The sequence below is a fragment of the Neolamprologus multifasciatus genome, chromosome 16, assembly GCF_963576455.1.
Source record: "Neolamprologus multifasciatus chromosome 16, fNeoMul1.2, whole genome shotgun sequence".
NCBI classification, from domain to species: Eukaryota; Metazoa; Chordata; class Actinopteri; order Cichliformes; family Cichlidae; genus Neolamprologus; species Neolamprologus multifasciatus.
In genome coordinates this window covers 11,393,528-11,414,189 of record NC_140454.1, presented here as the reverse complement: position 1 = coordinate 11,414,189, position 20,662 = coordinate 11,393,528, and the positions used below count along the sequence as shown (strand labels likewise).

Genomic DNA, 20,662 nt, shown 5'->3' with positions numbered 1-20,662 from the left:
AGCAGTGTATCCAGGCTGACAACCAGTCAGAGCTCTGTTGAGCCAACCATTCCTTAAACGTTAACTAGTAATGAAATCATGAACTTCTTCACAAATAAAATTTTAACCATTTCAGAAAAAAATAGTCATAATCATCTCACAGATGTAATTTTATCTACAGCTACTTTCAGTACCATTGATATTCATTTAGAGTCTTTTTCTCCAATTGATCTTTCTGAGTTATCTTCAGTAATTACTTCCTCCAAACCATCAACGTGTCTTTTAGACCCCATTCCTACAAAACTGCTCAAAAAGGTTCTACCATTAATTAATGCTTCAATCTTAAATATGATCAACCTATCTCTAATAATTGGCTATGGGCCACAGGCCTTTAAGCTGGCAGTAGTTAAACTGTTACCTAAAAAGCCATCACTTAACCCAGGGGTCTTAGCTAATTAAAGGCTAATCTCCAACTTTCCTTTCTTTTCAAAAATCCTTGAAAGAGTAGTTGTCAAACAGCTAACAGATCATCTGCAGAGGAATGGCTTATTAGAGTTTTAGTCAGATTTCAGAGCTCATCACAGCACAGAAACAGCTTTAGTGAAGGTTACAAATGATCTTCTTATAGCCTCTGACAGTGGACTCATCTCTGTGTTTGTCCTGCTAGACCTCAGTGCAGCGTTCAATACTGTTGACCATAATATCCTATCAGAGTAATTAGAGCACGCTGCAGGTATTACAGGTACTGCGCTGCAACAGTTTGTATCATATCTGTCTAACAGTCTCCATCATGTAAACAGAGAGTCCTCTTCTACACTAAGGTTAATTATGGTGTTCCACAGGGTTCCGTGCTAGGACCAATTGTGTTTACATTATACATGCTTCCCTTGGGCAGTATCATCAGAAGGCATAGCATACTGATATGCAGATGACACCCAACTCTATCTATCCATGAAGCCAGATAACACACACTAATTAGTTAAACTGCAGGAATGTCTTAAAGACTTAAAAACCTGATTTACCTCTACTTTTCTCCTTCTTAATTCAGATAAAACTGAGGTTATTGTACCCCAAAAATCTTAGAAATATTGTGTCTAACCAGATTTGTACTCTGGATGACATTACTTTGGCCTCCAGTAACACTGTGAGGAACCTTGGAGTAATTTCTGACCAGGATATGTACTTCAATGCACATATTAAACAAATATGTAAGAATGCTTTCTTCCATTTACGCAATACTTTTAAACTTAGAAATATCCTGTCTCAGAGTGACGTTGAAAAACTAGTTCATACATTTATTGCTTCTAGGCTGGACTACTGTGATTCATTATTATCAGGAAGTCCTAAAAACTCCCTGAAAAGGCTTCAGCTAATCCTAAATGCTGCAGCAAGAGTACTGACAGGGACTAGAAAGAGAGAGCATATTTCTCCTATATTTGCTACCCTTCACTGGCTCCCTGTTAAATCCAGAAGGTCTTAAGGTCTTAAATAATCAGGCCTCATCTTATCTTAATGACCTTATAGTACCATATCACTTCGCTCTCGTACTCCAGGCTTACTTGTTGTTCCTAGAGTATCCATCCACCCATCTTCTTCCACCATTGTGTTTACATCCATACAACTCCATGTGTTTGGCAAACTGATATTACCGAAGCATCCATCCATCCATCCATCTTCATCCGCTTTATCCGGGGCCGGGTCGCGGGGGCAGCAGCCTAAGCAAAGAGGCCCAGACCTCCCTCTCCCCAGCCACCTCCTCCAGCTCGTCCGGGGGAACACCAAGGCGTTCCCAGGCCAGCCGAGAGATATAATCTCTCCAGCGTGTCCTGGGTCTGCCCCGGGGCCTCCTCCCGGTGGGACATGCCTGGAACACCTCACCCAGGAGGCGCCCAGGGGGCATCCTTGTCAGATGCCCAAACCACCTCAGCTGGCTCCTTTCGATGTGGAGCAGCAGCGGCTCTACTCTGAGCCCCTCCCGGATGGCCGAACTTCTCACCCTATCTCTAAGGGAGAGGCCGAAGCAGTCAGGTTTTTTTTCTTTTATCTGTTAAAAAAGTGGATTGACAGAAAAACCCAGTCTGAAGCAAGCCTCCTTTGAAGAGCACAATTGGTAGTAAGACACATGATGCTAACCCTAAACACTTAATTCTAATATCTAATCCCACGATTGCTAGAGGCAGCCAGGGATTAGACAACCAGTCTCCTAACTGTCTGAATGAATGATGCAACAATTTGCTCTTTGCTATTTAATTTTCCTTCTTTGCCTTCTGTAAATTCTCTCTGGACTTGCCCTAAGTAAGCCTTTGCCTTTTCAGTTGCTTTGTTTGCTTGCATTTTCTTTTGTTCCTCTTCAACTGCTCTCAGGAGCGCCGTCAATTCCTTCATCATATTTTCTTTGCCTCTTCATTTCCCCTTCATTTCACAAATTGAGAGATTCTCACTAATCCTCCTGTGAATGCTTGGGTACTCATTTTGTGTCTCTATACTATAATAAAAATAATGACAATAAAACATAACTTTATTTGCATAGCAGTTTTTAAAACGCATTTACCAAGAGCTTCATAGATAGAAGATGAGATTCATCACATTGGTATAAAACATTACAAATCAGTGTAAAACCCCTCCCACTGCAAAAAAAAATCTAAATATGTTGCAGTTAATTTTCTTTTACACTTTTAAGCAATCGAATAAACACTGTATAGACAAAATATAATGGAATTTAAATATGCAATTCATATGTATTTATACTGAGTATAAAACTGAAAAAGTACTGGGTCTGAAATGTAATCAAGAGTAAGAAAATTAAAAAGAGATCATTGAAGAAAAGTTCTACCATCTATTTTTATACACAGGCTAGTACATGACATTAAAATATTATTCAAATGTAATTCTAATGAATGTACTCATCTTGAATCTTGTAGAGCACAAGCAGTGAAAGAGAATTTATAAATAACCAATTTCTGTTCCTTACATTGTAGATGGACTTTGCCTCCACACCTAAAAAGTAAAATGAGTATGATTAGGGGTTGAAGTGAGATCAGACATGTGTAGGAAAAATGATCACAACTCACAATAATTTCTGTTGTGAGCTCCAATAGATTTTCTTAATGCACAGGCTGTGATCAGCTGACCTGCTGTTCTTTGTGGAATTACAAAACTCAATTCAACAAGGTGTCAGCAGTTTAATGAATGAGCTATATCGGCTGATTACCTTTTCCAACAGTATACTCTATGTTTCTTATACTAGACAGTATGAAGTTGATATAGAGGTGGAATAAAGTGAATTAATCTAAGCATCATCTTAAATACATACAGTCCGGATCGAAAGTTCAAGACAACTTGAAAAATGACAAAAAATCATATTTTGCATGGTTGGATCTTTAGGACCACGTGCCTTTAAAGGGCCAAATCTGTGCAAAAATGTGAATTCATTTTCAGGTAGTCACACTCTCATGATGTTCTGATAGCAAAGGCAAAAAAAACTTTCTCTTTTTGAATGTGGTCGGGTTGTTGAAGTGCACAAGCCGGGTCTCATGCTGCTGAGGTGGAACGCAGTAAGAAAGTCATTTGGAATTTCTTTAAAGATTAAGGGTTATGGAACAAAAAAGTCAAGTTAAAGACCCCCAAAAATTTCACCAGCACTGAGCTTGAGGATTAAGTTGGCTGTCTGTCAAGACACTGGTGTCATGGTCCTGGGTAACTGATCCAGCATTTTGAGTTTTCTTGTGTTTTGATGTCATTTTGTATTATACAGAACAAGTCTTGAGTTTATTCTGTAGTGCCCAGGTTTTTCTGTTTATCTTTTTATTATTATTATTATTCTAAATTACTATTATTAGACTATTAGATTCCCTCTTGTGTCTTTGCTCTTTATGTTTCTCTATCTCTCTGTGTTTATATTTGATGTGTGAGTTCTTGTGTTTTGTTTCCCTCCTCGTGTTTCATTCTGTTCCCCCCTGCTTGTCATGTTTATCCATGTTTGCCCAGTCTATCATGTCTCTCTCATTTCCTTTCTCTCTCCCTTGTGCCCCTTCGTGCTCCCTCTGTCTCTCTTGTCTGTATTTCCTCCACTCCTGTACCATGTTCCTCCGTTTCCTGTTTTATTATGAAGGTCTCGTGTTTCCATGTTTGGTGTGTCTAGTTTTGCTTCCCTTGTGGCGTCATGTTAATCACGTCAGCTGTAGTCCCTGTGTGCTCTCACTTCCCACGTTATCCTTCTGTGTATTTATGTCAGTGTCTCCCTCATACCTGGCTGTGCGTCCTGTTCATAGTTCCATTTCTAGATTTCCAGTTTAATTTTTGTATTAACTTGTGCCAGCAATAAAGCTGAGTTTTTGTGTTCAAATCCTGTTTGTGAGTCTGCATTTGGGTACAATCCTGCCTGCCACACACGGTTCATGACAATTGGACGATCCTCGACCCAAATTAAAGCTGTTATTGGTGCCGACTGCTAGTGATGGCCAAATGAAGCTTTCTGAAGCATTGAAGCATATATTGAAAAACGGTTCATTACTCGAAGCTTTTCAACACAGTCCTCTCTGGTGACATCTGGTGGCCATAAATATGAAGAGCAGCTTGAATCCACAAAATAAAACCAACTGCTTCGTAATGATTGCTCACTCTACTGAGTGGAATTCTGTCTGATATTGGGCCACCGTTATGTTGCTTTGAACGTGTATTCTTTGGTGGTTAAAAAATGTGTTTTATGTGTTTAATAAATAATTTTGACCAGTAAACTCTCCTTGTTTAAACATGCACCATGGTGTGGTCTTTCTTTGCTTGTGACTTCTTGATGTTGGTAAATACAATAATTGAAAAATACCACATTACATATAATATACATATAATAATGTACAACACATTATGGAGTATGCTTCTGCTGTGAGGTCCTGCCTCCATGCACTTATGCAATTAACCGCTAGACGGATGTATTTATAAATAATATTATATTAGGGAAATTTTCCTATACATATTTTTGACCTGGGGGTAGAATTGATTGTGAAATGGAAAGGGAAAATGCTTATAAACTTGCAAATTAAAAACATGATGCATTTAATGTAACCCTTTTCCATTTGTATTTAAGAAGAGAATTTGTTCAAATGTGCGACGGCCGAACCTGTTCTTTTTCGTGGAGATAATTTCTCCTGCCTTAAGGAAAATCCCTTCACATGGAACAGAGGAAGCTGGAGTGCAGAGAAACTGGTAGAGATGCAGTTATACATTCTAACTGGACCCCACAAACTATCAGATAAAATAAATTCAATTGCTGCACATTTGGCAGACTAACATTTTCAGATTAATTAAACAATAAAATATATATTTTTACAACATTACATGTAAAGAGTCAAGTGGAAGTTTTTCTAAAGTTATTTAATGATATTTATATTATGAAAAGCAGATTTTTGACATTTTACTTTTTTCCAGTTTCCAGATAAAATAAACACGCACAAAACAAAAGCAAACGGCCAGAACACAAAGCTGGAAAACCCACCCGATTGACAAAAATCAACTCAAAATTCTCCCACACAACAGAACCTCCTCTATTCCTCGCTGGCTCCAAATCTCTCCGTGGAATGATCAGTGGTTCGCTATCTGTCACCATCAAAACACTCCACAAATCCCGCGAATGATTCATTTCCTTATAAACCATTGACTCAGACGCCGAAGCAGTTAGGTTCTAAGTGAAGCTTCGAACGTCACTGATCACGTGACTCTGGCCAAACGAATCAAGCTTCGACACAGTGCTTCTGAAGCAGTGTGTTGATTTTTTTTTGACACACGCACCGGAGCTTCAGCTTCAAGCGCGCCATCACTACCGACTGCAGCCCCATAACCATCAGACAGCATCTGAGACTGAAGGACTTCAAAAACAAAAAATGTCGCTAAAGGCCTCATCTCCTTGAATGCCACAGAACTGACCATTTGGACTTTGCAAGAGAGCACCAAACATGGGATATTGAAAGGTGGAAGAATAAAAAAAATTTAACCTTGATGGTCCTGATGATTTCCAACGTTACTGGCATGACAAGCAGATCAGACCTGAGATCTTTTCTACACGCCACAGTGGCGGGGGATGCTCTTTCCTTCAGTGGCCACTGGCTATGTCCAGATGTTGCAGAGAGCATCCCTCATGACTGAGGGCCCTCATCTTTGTGGTAACCACTGGGTTTTTCAACAGGACAATGCTACAGTACACAATGCCTGCAGGACAAGGGACTTTTTCCAGGAGAATAACATCACTGTTTTGAACCATCCTGTGTGTTTCCCTGATCTAAATCCAGTTGAGAACCTTTGGGGAAGGATGGCAAGGGAAGTTTATAAAAAAGGACAACAGTTCCAGACAGTAAATGCCCTTTGTGCAACCATCTTCACCACTTGGAGAAGTGTTCCCACTCACCTCGTGGAAATGCTTGTTCCGCAATGAATTTTTGAATTGATCAACAATAACAGTGGAGCTACTCATTACTGAGTTCATGTTTGGAACTTTGATTTCTGTTTTGTGGTGTTTACAGATTTTTTTTGGAGGTGTGGTCCTAAACTTTAGATCAGCTGTAAAAAAAGCCTGTTTCAGTATAAGCTTTGCTTTCAATAAATTGCATGCTCAAAATGTTTTGTCTCATTGTCCATTTTCATGTAACATTTGACTAACACAAAGTTAGTATACTTTGTTAACAAACACAAAAATCAAAACTTTTAAACACTGCAATAAAAACCAAAGAGAAACCCCAAATTGAAACACATATTCAGCTATGCCGGTGTTTGATAATTTCTCTCTCCACTGAAGTAACAAGTAAAAAATCTTCAAGAAATGATACAGTAGTCTGGTGCTTTTTCACAGATCCATTTAAGAGAAGTTGAGCATGAACGGTCATTCATGCTCATGTCCTCACCACTGTAGACATGAGCACAGTCCTCTTCTCCACCATTATCAGGTTGAGTTGATCCCCAGTACCTAGTAAGTCCAAAACCATAATATTAGCTTGTTTTTATTATTGAGACAAAAATCAGATGTTTGGTGTGTAGTGACAGGGCCTTTTTAAGATAACAAAGTTTCATATGGAGATCAAGACGTCATAGCTGATATAGCAACTTCTAACCTATGTTGTCTAAACAAGTCATTAGTGTACATCTTTAAGCTTTTGACCTTGCAGTTTGGCTCAACCCACTGAAATGTAAGTTCACCAGTGTGTTTTGTACACTAACAGTCAAAAGTTTAATGGTTTTCATGGTTTTCTTCATTTTCACGACTATTGTACATTGTAGAGTCTCACTGAAGGCATCAAAACTATGAATGAACACGTATGGAATTATGTAGTAAACAATAAATTGTGAAAAAACTCAAAACACGTTTTATATTTTAGATTCTTTGCTTTGATTACTGCTTTGCACACTCATGGCATTCTCTCGATGAGCTTCATGAGGTCGTCACCTGAAATGTTTTTTTTTTAACAGTTTTGAAAGAGTTCCCAGAGATGCTGAGCACTTGTTGGCCTTTTGCCTTCACTCTGTGGTCCATCTCATCCCAAACCATTTCAATTAGATTCAGTCCCAACCCCATTAAGAACCCCAAATGAAACCTGACAAGACACACCTGTGAAGTGAAAACCATTTCAGGTGATTACATCATGAAGTTCCTATGAGAGAAGGCCAAGGGTTTACAGCACTGTCAATAAAACAAAGGGTGGCTACTTTAAGGAATCTAAAATGTAAGAAGAGTTATTGATCAATTTTTTTCTTTGCTACATAATTCCATGTATCTTGCTTCATATATTTGATGTCTTCAGTATGTTTCTACAATGTAGAAAATAGCAAAAATAAAGAAAAACCATTAAATGAAAAGGTGTGTCCAGGCTTTTGACCAGTAGTGTGTATATGTTTAACACATTTCTTTTGGAAACTTAATGAAAGTAACAAACTGAACCAAAGTGAAGACTTACGACAGAGTCAGTGGAGTTCCATCCACCCATTTCCATGTTCCCTCCTGTTCTTCGTCAGTCAAACCAATCCAAACTCTTTTTGTGGTGATTGTAGAGAGAAAGGTCTTTTTCATATGAAATAAAAGCAATTTATATTAGTTTTGAACCACAATTTTAGTCAATGCACTTTTTGCTGTAACACATTCAAAACTTTTAATACATTTGTCTGTTTTTCTTTAACATGTAATAAGTCATTGCCACCAAAATCTTTTGACTGTCTACAAAAGACTGGTTAAAATGGTATTATGTTCTGTCAGTGGACTCTTAAAGGTCCACTGACTGCATTCCCTGCATTCTTCAGTATCCTCCTATATTATGATTTCCTTTTTCTTTATACACCACCATGCTTTCTTATTTCTCCACTGAGAGGTTATTTCCCCCTTAATGTTTTTGTCTGTGTATATTTCTCTGAGTCATTGTGGTACAATAAATTTGATTTAAAATCCTCATATTCATCTTTTTTTATTTTTGCGGTAACACTTGCGGTAACACTAATTGCGGTAACACTTTTTAAATTGAAGGTTATATTAAGTCATTTACACAATCACAGAAAACTATGTGGTCATATGAGTTTTTTCCCACAGAACAACTTTGATCAGATCATAAACTTTTATGTTTATGATCTGATCTCATATATGTGTTGAATAGCTTTCATGTGCATATGGGCAACATTATTTATGTAAAATAAGGAGCTTAAATTTCAGTAATAATTTACAAACACAATAAGTCACACAGGCATAAACACAGTACCTGTTCTTCAGGGCTGTCAACAACCACCAGGTCTGCTGCTCTGTCTCTGCAGTCCTTTCTGGCTGCATCCCAGGAACCAGAGCTTTGAGAGAGGAGATAGCAGCTACAGTTGAACTTGCTCCATCCTCCAGAACATGTATTTTCTACAAGAAATTACACACAATATATTTAAGCTAGTTATAAACTGGACTGCTCCAATGGCTTAATCACAAAGATCTGTGCAAAATCTATTTTCTTGAGACTCAATAATGATAATAATTGTTCTTCTAATAATTCTTATTAGAACTATTATTATTTTATCACAGATAATAAAGCAATGCCAATTAAAAAAAAACAATTCAAAATTTCAAGAAACACAAAAATCAACACTGTAAACACTAGAATAAAAATACTTGCAGCTGCCAGTGCTACCTCTTAGCCTCCCAGTAGATGCACATATGGTATACATTTGAAAGTATAACAGAATAAAACAGACTAAACTTAAAATAGAATGATAGAAAAAAACTGCAAAACATTTATTAATAGATCATTGTCAGTAAACTGTACTGCAGTTTAGTGTTTTTTCACAGATCCAATGAAAAGAAGCTGAACATTGAAAATCCATCCAAGAATTTTTGCCGTGATTCCTGACATAAGCACAGTCCTCATCTCCACCATCATCAGGTTGACTCGATGCCCAGTACCTAGCAGGTCAGTCACAACAACATTATCTTATTACTTCATTTCTTGTCAATTCTGCATGCATTTGTGGATTCAACAACTTTGATTTGAAAATGTAATTAGAGTAACAAACTGAACCAAAGTGAAGACTTACATCAGAGTCGGTGGAGTACCATCTACCCATTTCCATGTTCCCTCCTGTTCTTTGTCATTCAAACCAATCCAAGTTTGTTGATTGATTATTGTAGAGAGGAAAGTCTGTTTAACATGAGGATAAAACATTTTATTTTAGTTTTGAACCAGTTTTATTCTGTGATATACAATCTGGATGGGTAAATAATGCTGCATTGTGGGAAGTGAAGAACAAGAAATTGTTCATGGTTAAAGCGAAGGTAAGCACTACATTGCTAACTTAAATGAATTACCATACGCAAATCTTATCTTTTTAATTATCTGGTTATTTACACTGTAGGACCAGAAAAGGTATTAAATTGTCACATTAATGTTGCATCACACAGTAAAGTTTACCAAGTTGTTTCTAGTTTCAGTTAAATCGTTCCTGTATTGTTTTCCCCTCCAGGCAGCGGTGTCCCAGTAGTTCTGACGCCACACAAAAACTGGACTGAGTACCACCTTAATATTAGTGAGGTTGTATAGCAGTGCTGCATTTGTATGCAACACAACACAACAATAGAGGATGTCAAGGCGATTGTACACCAGATCCTTGGTCTATTGCTTTTTGCCAGACTCTGGGACCACAGTGTTGGTTTTTGTACAGTCATTTCCATCGTTGCCAAGTTTCAAAAACGGCTGTTTTGATTACTGCAGAAGAGTCACTGTCATGACTTATTAAGTGACGCCACTGACTTGCTAATCCGTGGCACAAAAGTTGTCTGACATCATTTACCATGCAAAACAATGCTTCAAATCCCTTGACTTTCTGCCGCTCCGGCACTTTGGCTACAGACTCCCATCCGCCTGGTAGTAACTGCTCTCTTGCAAAGTAACAGTGGAAGAACCTTTGTATGCTGCATCCCCTGCATTCTTTAGCATTTTATAATATTCTGTTTTTCCTATCTTTGCTAAACCACCACATTTCATTATTCTTTCTTTAAATAAGGACCCATATAACCCATAAAATGTAAATAAAATGTGTCTTGTATGTCTACGCAGATTCCTCTTATACACTTTAGTTCTATAAATATGTCTTAAAATTCACATGTTCATCAAAGTTTTTGAAAAATGAAACTATTCAGCTAAGACAAATTCCATATAGAACCACAGAAAATGTCTGTTAGTTGTTTTCTACACTGAGACAGAATTACAGTTATTTCAGGTTTTTGTGTTTAGATATGTGTTGATTAAATGCTCAAATGCTCATAATAAACACTTTTAGGAAGAAAAAATAAATAAATAAATAAATAAAAATAAGAATTTGAACTATTGTGTTTATTTACAAACACAGTAACACACTGTACCTCTTCTTCAGGGCTGTCAATGACTATCAGATCGGCTTCTTCGTCTGTGCAGTTCTTTCTGGCTGCATCCCACGAATCAGACCTTTCCGATTGGAGATAGCATCTATGATTGAACTTGCTCCATCCTACAGGACATGTTTTGTCTGGAGGAAGGAAAGATCCTTTAAGAACTCTATAATGATGCTCATTCAATCTCTATTTAATTTCAATCCTCCAAAGTCTTGATCACAAAGATCTTTGCACAGTCTATTCACTTACTGACTGTTATATTTGTCTGCTTGTATTTAACATGGTGACAATTTTAATACCTAATTTATTTTATATTAACAGAGAACAGTTCCACTCCCATAAGTTATTCTAAAAACAAAGTGTGTGGGACACATTTCCTGCTGAGGATTCAAAAGATGAAGTGAACTTGTTTTGTTTACCAAAAAAAGTGATGTGCTGTGACCTATTTTCTTCCACTAAAATGTTATGGTCTTGGCTGGAGTGACCACGTCGCTGATGATATGGTCCCTGCATGATTTAACCTGCCCTGAGCAGCATGGTGGTGTCTTGCACTTTTTCCTCAGGACAAGAAGGTCCTGGTCTCATTTAGTCTCAAACTTTATTGCTTTAAAGTTTGAGACTAAATGAGACCATTCGTGCAACCCTGACTTTCCACACTGACACTGTTACATACTAAAATTGCCAGTTTCCATATGTCAGTGAACTACAAGGGTAAAAGCCTGATAAATCTTTGTGTAATGTGATTAAACCTACCTACCACAAATGAATTTAAGATACAGCAACAACTGAAAACGTCTAATAACTGGGTAAAACTGATGAAAGGTGAAACATGTAGTTCAAAAGAGATATGATAGTGAATAGATGCATCCCTACTGAAACACAAATCATCACCAAATAGAAGAGCAACTGAATAGTTAACAGTTTTAAAGATATAGAGTTAAAAAGGAGAAAATACAGGAGTAAGAAGACTGGCAGCTAACACAAACACTTCAGCTTTCTTTTATGCTCACTGATCAATGGTCATTACAAGTTGCATATTAATGACCATGAACCTGACCTGAAGGCCCATTTTTAATCAGTGGCACTAGTTCAGGTCATTACTGATAAAGCCGGGGAAACCTGCAATTAGCTGAGACTGAAGCAGAAGTCACTTGGATCAGTGACAAAAAGATTCTCCCACTAAAACGCTACGTCCAGATGAACAGAATCAACTTTCTGGGGTTTAATGCTCGTTGTATTTGTTAAATGTTGTTTTGCTACAATGAAAGTTTGCACATAAAAACTTGATTAAAAATGAATAAAATTCATTAACAAACATTAAGTTCTATTTTGGATTCATAAAGTTTTGAAATTACTAAATAATGACGGTACAGTCATTTTGTTCAGTCATAACTTCCTTATAAATGTGAATTTGTAATGAGTATAAGATGCACCAATGCAATTAAGCTATATGTTGAAAAGCATAGATGCAAAGGTATTGACAGTTGTTCATATAAATACATATTAATAATGATTCCCAATAGTAATTTATGTTAGGCAGGAAAAAATTTGCTAGGAAACTGAATCACTGAATTCCCGACTAAAGCTTTTTACAAAGACAAAAACTTTCATACAACTCACACTGATTGGACAAACATAGCAGCGTTTTCAGCTCTTTGGTCTTTTCAGTCAGCAGGTCTCTCTCCTCAGTCGTTGAGGAAAGTTGTTTCTTTATTTCTGGCAGATGATCAGCTGAATCGTGTAAGCAGTTATGATCTGAAATAAAGATAAATATTCATATATTTGAAACTCAAAAGACCTCATGCATTCATCCTGAGACTGTTTCAGATGTATTTTAGAGTTAAACAAAAAGTTTGCCTTTAAAACATGTTAAATATGTTTGTCAGTTTTATACTGGCATGTGAATAAAGAACCATTATTACTGTGATCTTGTCCTCTTAAAATGATTTACAAATTTTGAACTTGTGAGACTTCCTTGATTTGAATGTTACCATGTTTGTTAAATTTCAGTAGAATTTCATTAGAAAACTATTTATTATTTTGGGACTGTAAAGTAGAAGAAATATTGATGAACAATCCAACTTACAGTAAATACCAAAAGTGGTCAGTCTAGCCAGCAGGAAAGCACCCAACAGGCAAAGAGAGAGAATACCAAATAAACAGAAACTCCTCTTAGAGCTCCTTCGACCTGAAAAGAGAAAAGGGGGGAAAAACCAGGAATCTGAAAATCCCCCAAAATATACAAGAGTAATAAGAGATATGAACAAACCTCTTCCTGTTTGTGTCACTTCTTTCTTACCCCTGTGATTTGTTGAAGATGTTGGGTTATCAGGTTTCAAATATATTTCCTCCATTGCATGCAGATACAAATTATCTCTGAGAGCTCTGCAGCAGAAGACATGTGAAAAGTCAAAGTATCACTGGTTTCAGTGGAAGTTACATATTTCATATGTAGTTTGTGCAGTTATGTCCCCACTGAAACTGGACATATTCTCAAGCTGTGTATATATTGTGTATACCGGAAATGTTTACATAACATGCAGGGATTAATTAATTTATGGATTAATAAAGTATGCTGATTCTGATAAAAGCTGTATGCCAGACAAGTACGTATAGACATATTAATGTAATACTGGATCCCTTTCCAAAATAAATATTAATAATAATAAAGTTTCTTTCTTTTTTTTTTGCCTTGTCTGCTTAATTGGCTTCTCAATATGATGGAATCTACATAAATACAGAAAATTCTCAGGAGTTTATTTTCAACTGTTTTACTGTCAGTTATTTACCTCAGTTGAAGATTTGTCAGCCTTGTGTAATGGATATTTTTAAGACTGTTACTTCTGTGTCAAGCTAACCTTAGTGAGTGAAATGCTCCATATTGTCTTATTCTGGCTCCATGTAATCCTTCAGCTACACAAAAGCTTTTATTACACATTGTTCTGACTGTATTCTAGTTCCTGTTTGTCCTCTTTCCTCTAGAGATTTGTTGTAAATGCAACTTTTTAGAAGCACTATTATATTGATATGTGGCAATATTAGTCTTGCATCTGTTAATAAGATGGGCACTCAATGATTTCTGAGCAAGTATGAATAATAGGATATAGTCACATCAGAGAGTTTCTGCAGCAAAGTGACAGACATGTCTGGAATGGGACACAAAAAAAATCGTCCCTGGTATTTCTCGTCCAGTACAATCAGTCCTTTGCTCTGTGCTCTCTCCCTATATGTTTCAAATTTTTTGATTATTGATACTGAAGTTTCTTTTTTATCAGGTTAGTACAGTTATTGTTCAGTTAGGACATCTTAGTTTCACTCCAGCGCAGCATGTGATACTTAAAAGTTACACTTTCGCTATTAGAAGCTGCTCATGATTAAAATAGTTGTTCGTTTACTTGAATTGCTCCGTTCTTAAATATGTCTCTATCTATTTTCCTACCACATTGATTCTATTTTCCTCTGTCTGTTCCTCATGCTGTTGTTGAAAATGTGATTCCTCCTCCTGCACTTTTTCTCAGCTAATCCTAATAACAGCAGCTTGCTGTCACTGCGAGGGCTTACTAGTTCGCTGACATTACTGCCGACAGTGCAGCTGCTAACATGTTGCTTCATTTTTACACATTTCACATCCATTTTAAGTTTCTTTTAAGATAAGATAACCTTTATCTCTCTCACAGCTTTTCTAAGAGAAAACTAAAACTAGATGTGAAAAAACATTTTAGTTACAAATTATTTTGTGACCTTGGAAAGAAAAGAAAAAATATTGAGATGTTCTCGTTAGTTTTAGTATCTGTTATTTTGGTAAAATACCGAGCCTGATGAAGCATAGAGGGATGTGTTTGAGATTTTTGATATCTACTAGACTGAGTCAAGTACTTGCAAAAAATATGTACCTATGTTACAATTACAGTTACAACTAGAGTACAAATCGGAAACTCTAGAATGTTGTTGTACTCGCATATATTTACAATCCACAATGGATTGAATAAATAGGGTGTTTCCTCAGGTTTTAAGTATGAGATCACTTAGCTGTTTGTTTATAAAGGTGTAAACACATGTAACATGTTTTGTTTTGGGGGGTTTTGTATGTAAGATGTGAAAGGTAGTGCATGTCAAACAGACTGCGGTAACATACACTTGTGGTTTAAACTACAAAATTTGAAGTGACATTAAAAATGGTTATGGACCTTTCAAGTGTGCATAACTTGAGCTCAAAAGAAGACACGAATTCAATGATAATTTTTATAAAGAAGGCCCTCCAGATGTTTTTTTTAATTAGTTTTTCAGCACTGAAAAAATACAAGGGCTCAAAAAGGTTGAAATAAAAACCTCTACATACCCTGTCTTCTGCCGTTTCGCTCAGATACTTCTGCGGTGGTTGAAGAGAGCAGACGAATGAAGAGGCTGGAGATGAGCAGCAGATGTGAAGCAGAGACCGCCCACTTTCATCACCGGAAGATCGGCCCGAGGGAGGGCAGCAGCTGAGGAGGTTCAGAGATGCTGAGGTCCCCAAGAGCCAAGTCCCATATTATGGGGGTGCATGGTCTGGGGCTTGCTGAGACCCCCACCCCTTATTTTCTTCTATAAAAGAAATTATCGATCACTGCCGATCTCTCACCAACTCTGCTGGGTTGATCTTACTGCTTACTATCTTCTGTCACAATAAGTTGGGTGTAACAGGCAGAGTGAGGACCCAGAGTGCAGGACTGTGAGACAAAACTGAATTAAGAGCACAGCTTTACTTCTCTAATTACAAAACACAAAGGCTTAACTCCTGTGTGGTGTTCAGTTTGACCCAGATACACAGAGACACACAGAAACATGTCCATGCACACACACACACACACACACACACACACACACACACACACACACACAATGTTACACTGTTTTCATTTAAGCACAGAGGAGCTTTTTGCTCTCATTTTCCCACACTCTTTACCGTCCATCGTGTGGTCAGGACAAGTTAGAAAATAATTTATTCTGATTCTGTAAATCTGAAGATTCACTTTGAATTCCCCAGTGAGAGATTTCCCCTGCTCAGCTACTGATATAATTCGGATGATAGCAGGGCCCACAGAATTTGCAGCAAGCCATGTTTAAGATATCAAGTCATCCTTTCTGCTGCTGATCCGACTAAATTCCGAGATTTATACTGGATATAACCAATCCTGAGGGGTGTAATGGAAAATTTTACCTCAAAGTTTTTACCTCATTTAACCTTGGTGTGAAGTATGCAATACTGCCACTAATGGTTATTTTACAGCATCACCCACTACTGCATCATTGTAAATGCAAAATGTCGTTTTATGACATCTGCAAATCACTGCATTCTGTTTTAATTACATTTTGGTTTAAATGGGATATGGATTTATATTTGTGTGAGGCAAGAGTAGTTGAGAATTGCCTTTTAGATGCTGACTGACTGTGTCCACCCATCTTCTCGCCCCTGTGGTGCTTGGTGCTAACCTCATTAAATGTTGCACAGCTCAAAGACTGCAGACTTGCACATCATTTTGCCAAATTTTTTTTTGCCAATTTCAAAATAAAAGAATATTTTCAAAAGTCCAGTTTTATTCCTTTATGGGGAAAAATCCCTTATTACAGGTGGCTAAGTGGAAAAGAAATGTCAAAAAGGCTGTGGTGCCAGGTTTAGGATTTTATGAAATAAATCAACATTACATAAAACAACATTGTCAAAGCAAATGCAAAATTTCCTTAAAATTATTTCAAATTATATACACTCTCGCTGCATACTGTTATTTAGCCATGCCGTTATGGCCAAGATGGAGCATGAGGAGGTGGGTTCTAGTAACGAAGCTCCTGTGGGCCTCGGCTCGCTGAGGAGTGGCTGCCTCGGAGTGGCTGCCTCGGAGTTCAGGGCTAAGAAGAGAGCCAATGACATGAAGAATAAGGTTCGGTGCAGCTATATAAGGAGGAAAACGTGCCAAGTGAGAGGGGACATCTTTGTGAGGCGCTGAGGCTCCCAGCTGTTGTATGTGTTTTATGATTGCCAATGTTAATAAAGCCCGAACCTCTGACATGGACTGGGGCAGTCTCTGGTGTTACTTCCTTACATTCCAAGCCGAACCGGGCGGTAACACATGTTTTAATACCCACTGAACCACACTGAGCTTGGACAAAACTCAATTCAATTCAGTGTTAACAATTCTATAATTGATGCCTCTAGAAATCTGCTGAGCATTTCTTTTGAACCTAAAAACAAGGCAGCAGCATCTTGAAGCCTTTGCTGTCTTTCTTTGGCTAAACACACTAATGGCTCAGCCCACAACTGAATTTATTTCTGGAGAAATGGAGCAGATATTATGTTCCCTGGGAGACTTCTTTATCGGCAGTGCAGACAGCAACCAATTTTTTTCTATTGAAATCTGTAACAAACCAGTAATGTCCAAATGCACCTATTACAGTTTTTTCTGAATGCTTAAACCCTAACTGTGATTCTTATAGCACAATTTCTAAAACTATTAATACTTATAGCAAAACCACTCACTGAGTTTGCTAAACTAAAAGCACAAACACTGCTTTGCACTCAGTTTGCAATTTTGTAACACACACTTTGCAAAACTGTAGGCACAATTCACTGCACAACACTCTTTTTGCAGAACTTTAAACACAACTCACTGCTTACACTCAACTACCAAATTTCCAACACACTCCTAGCAAAATTATAAACATGTATGGCTATCACTAACACTATTTTGCCAACTGTCTGGCACACTTTCACATGTGAAAACTTTTTTAGATAATTAGTCCACTTTGCAATCAGCCTAAGCACTATAAACAGGCCACAGGTAAGCTGTCTACGTGGAGTACAATGGAAGGAGCAGTAAGAGTGAGAAGAGTGAGAATCAGAGGAGGCCGAGGGAGAGGACGTGGAGGTGAAGAAGTTGGAGGAAGAGGACGTGGAGGTGAAGAAGCAAGAGGGTTAGAGGAAGTTAGAGGAAGAGGACAAGGAGGAGCAAGAAGAGGACGAGGAGGGGAAAGAGGAAGGGTAAGAAGAGTAAGAAACAGAATAACTGATGACATCAGAGCTACAACAGTGGACCATGTCATCAACCATGGGATGACCCTGAGGGAAGCTGGCCAACGGGTTCAGCCTAAACTGAGCCGCTACACTGTGGCAAGCATCATTAGGACATTTCGAAATGAGAATCGGTAAGTACTTTGTAGCACTGCCATACTCTGATGAGAAACACAACAGTACCATACATGCAAAAATACTGAAATTGTTACTTTACAGAATTGCTAGACGTCCAGATGTTGGGGGCAGAGGCAGAATGTTCACTCCAGAGCAAGAGACCCTTGGTGATTGCCAATAATGCAATAAGACTGCACGAAATACAGCAGCGCATAATTGATAATGACACCATCTTTCAAAATATACACAGTGCAAGCATTTCTGCACTAAGTTGTGTACTTGCGCGCCACAGAATAAGAATGAAGCAAATTTACAGAGTTCCTTTCGAGAGAAACACAGAACGTGTAAAGCAACTGCGATATGACTATGTGCAGGTAAGCTAGTGTCATTGGTTCTGAATTTGGAAGTGCATACTGTAGTGCTGTGCATGGGCCTGATGTGTTGCATTTGTTTTGTCTTGTCCAGAGAGTGATGGAACTAGAAGCAGATGCAACGGGACATGAGCTACTTTTTGTAGATGAGGCTGGTTTTAACCTCAGTAAAACCAGGAGACATGGCAGGAACATTATTGGACACCGTGCCATCATCAATGTCCCAGGACAACGTGGTGGTAACATAACCATGTGTGCAGCTATAAGCCAAAATGGTGTTGTTCACCATCATGCAACCATAGGCCCATACAACACTGCACACATTATTGCATTCCTGGACACCTTGCATGACATGCTCACTGTTCAGAGACCAGAGCAGACCCGATATGTCATCATATGGGACAATGTTAGTTTCCATAGGGCTGCTTTGGTCCGCAACTGGTTTACAGACCACCCATCCTTCATGGCACTCAACCTCCCTCCATACTCTCCATTCTTAAATCCCATCGAGGAGTTCTTCTCTGCCTGGCGCTGGAAAGTGTACGACCGTCATCCTCAACAGGTAGCCCTTTTACAGGCAATGGAGGAGGCATGTGGAGATATTGACCAGGCATCATGTCAGGCCTGGATACGGCATTCAAGGAGATATTTTCCCCGGTGCCTTGGACTGGAGGATATCGCATGCGATGTGGACGAAATTTTGTGGCCGGACCCAGAAAGACGACATGATGTAGGCTGATTGTCTTTTTTTTCCCTTTTTTTTGTGAAATTCCTATTTTGTGTTCTGACTTTGTCTTGGTTTTGATGAGTGTGAATAAACACCAATACTTGAAGTTTGGATCCTTGTATGTTTACATGACACTATGACAAAAGTGTGACCTCAAATTGACATCTGTACAGAGAAAGCAAAAGCCAGATGTGTTTTGTATTCATACCATCAGTGTGCAGTTGGCGCATTGTGTGCTTAGTAGATGATGGCTTGTGTGTACTGTTTGATACAAAAACACCATTTTTACGAAGGTGTGAAGAGTTAATCTAGCTGTGTTCGCTTTTGCAAGAGAACTACAATGTTTTGATAATTGGGTGACAGGTTTTCTTATTTGTGTGTGGAGTTTTGCAAAAATAGCCAATAGTTACAAAAAATGTGCTTAAGCAATCAGAAAAAACTGTAACTCCGTGAATTATCACCCACTTTGGGAGGCGTTTTGCTCCAGCTGTCGTTATACTGACTCTATTACAGTAAATACACTTTAACACTGCTGATTTAACACTGGGGAATTTACTGTGAATACTGAAATTGTTACTTTACAGAATTGCTAGACGACCAGATGCTGGGGGCAGAGGAAGCATGTTCACTGCAGACCAAGAAACCCATATAGTCAATATGGCGATTGCAAATAATCCTATACTTGGAAAAAAACACTTGTGTTTGTCTTGATGTGAGGGAATAAACACCAGTCCTTGAAGTTTGGATCCCTCCATGTTTACAGACCTATGACAAAAGTATGAGCTCAAACTGACATAGCCTACCTTGTGCACAGAGAAAGCAAAAGCCAGATGTGTTTTTTATACATACCATCAGTTTTTAGTTGGTGCATTGTGTGCTTATTAATATGATGGCTTGTGTTAACTGTTGGATACGAAATACCATTTTTACAAAGGTGTGGAGAGTTAAGCAAGGGTTATTCGCTTTTACAAGAAAACTACAATGTTTTGCTGATTGGGTGAAGAGTTTTCTTATTTGTGTGTAGAGTTTTGCAAAAATAGCCAATAGTTACAAAAAAGGTGCTTAAGTCATCAGAAAAAACTGTAATGTGACTGTGTTAGTGTTTTACATTAATGCATACACTTCCTTGCAGAAACCTTGTGCAAACCTCCTCCTCCCCATCATCACTTCTACCTCGTCACTCAGGCTTCATTCAAGCCTCCATCTTCATCTCCACACTAGCATCTAGACACAGAGGGATCCTGCCCTAATCCCTATCAAAGATGGGATTCCATTCTGCTGTGATGGCCATCAGAGTCTAACCGCCAAAAACCTCAAACTCAATTTTGTACATCAATAAATCATGTTCAGTTCCTTCTAATGACCTCCTTGTGGCATTCCAGCATGTTACAATTAAAAGTCACCCGTTAGCTATTAGTTGCTCATGATCAAAGTCACCATTAATTTTACCTGAATCCTTGAATATCTCCTTTTCTAATTATGTTCCTCCATCTATTTTCTTACTATGTTAATTTCAGCTTACTCTTTTTTCCTCATACTCTTGTTTAGACTGC

General features: G+C 38.1%; 2 protein-coding genes and 1 pseudogene across 7 annotated transcripts in view; 1 reads left to right on the top strand and 2 right to left on the bottom strand.

The window, feature by feature from the left end:
* The window catches only part of LOC146500347 (C-type mannose receptor 2-like), a 50,900-nt gene extending 35,397 nt beyond the window's left edge, over positions 1-15,503 (bottom strand). The window contains exons 1-11 of one of the 4 annotated variants that reach the window (XM_085135251.1): positions 15,192-15,463; positions 13,122-13,237; positions 12,939-13,040; positions 12,473-12,607; positions 10,844-10,986; positions 9,520-9,623; positions 9,252-9,388; positions 8,706-8,848; positions 7,917-8,020; positions 6,870-6,931; positions 2,482-2,976 (exon numbers count right to left, since the gene is read on the bottom strand). In XM_085135251.1, coding sequence (XP_084991377.1) covers positions 2,870-2,976; positions 6,870-6,931; positions 7,917-8,020; positions 8,706-8,848; positions 9,252-9,388; positions 9,520-9,623; positions 10,844-10,986; positions 12,473-12,607; positions 12,939-13,040; positions 13,122-13,206 — 1,122 coding nt within the window. In that variant the 5' untranslated portion in view covers positions 13,207-13,237; positions 15,192-15,463 and the 3' untranslated portion in view covers positions 2,482-2,869. Of the gene's footprint in view, positions 1-2,481; positions 2,977-6,869; positions 6,932-7,916; positions 8,021-8,705; positions 8,849-9,251; positions 9,389-9,519; positions 9,624-10,843; positions 10,987-12,472; positions 12,608-12,938; positions 13,074-13,121; positions 13,238-15,191 lie in introns of those variants that run through there. The other 3 variants (XM_085135250.1, XM_085135253.1, XM_085135252.1) reach the window with 3 other exon arrangements.
* LOC146500345 (CD209 antigen-like protein A) overlaps positions 1-20,662 on the bottom strand; it is a 231,089-nt gene that overhangs the window by 173,049 nt on the left and 37,378 nt on the right. The window lies entirely within an intron of this gene.
* Positions 18,196-18,948, top strand: LOC146500346 (uncharacterized; annotated as a pseudogene). The gene is made up of 2 exons (XR_014869986.1): positions 18,196-18,385; positions 18,477-18,948. The product of XR_014869986.1 is annotated as an uncharacterized LOC146500346 (transcript).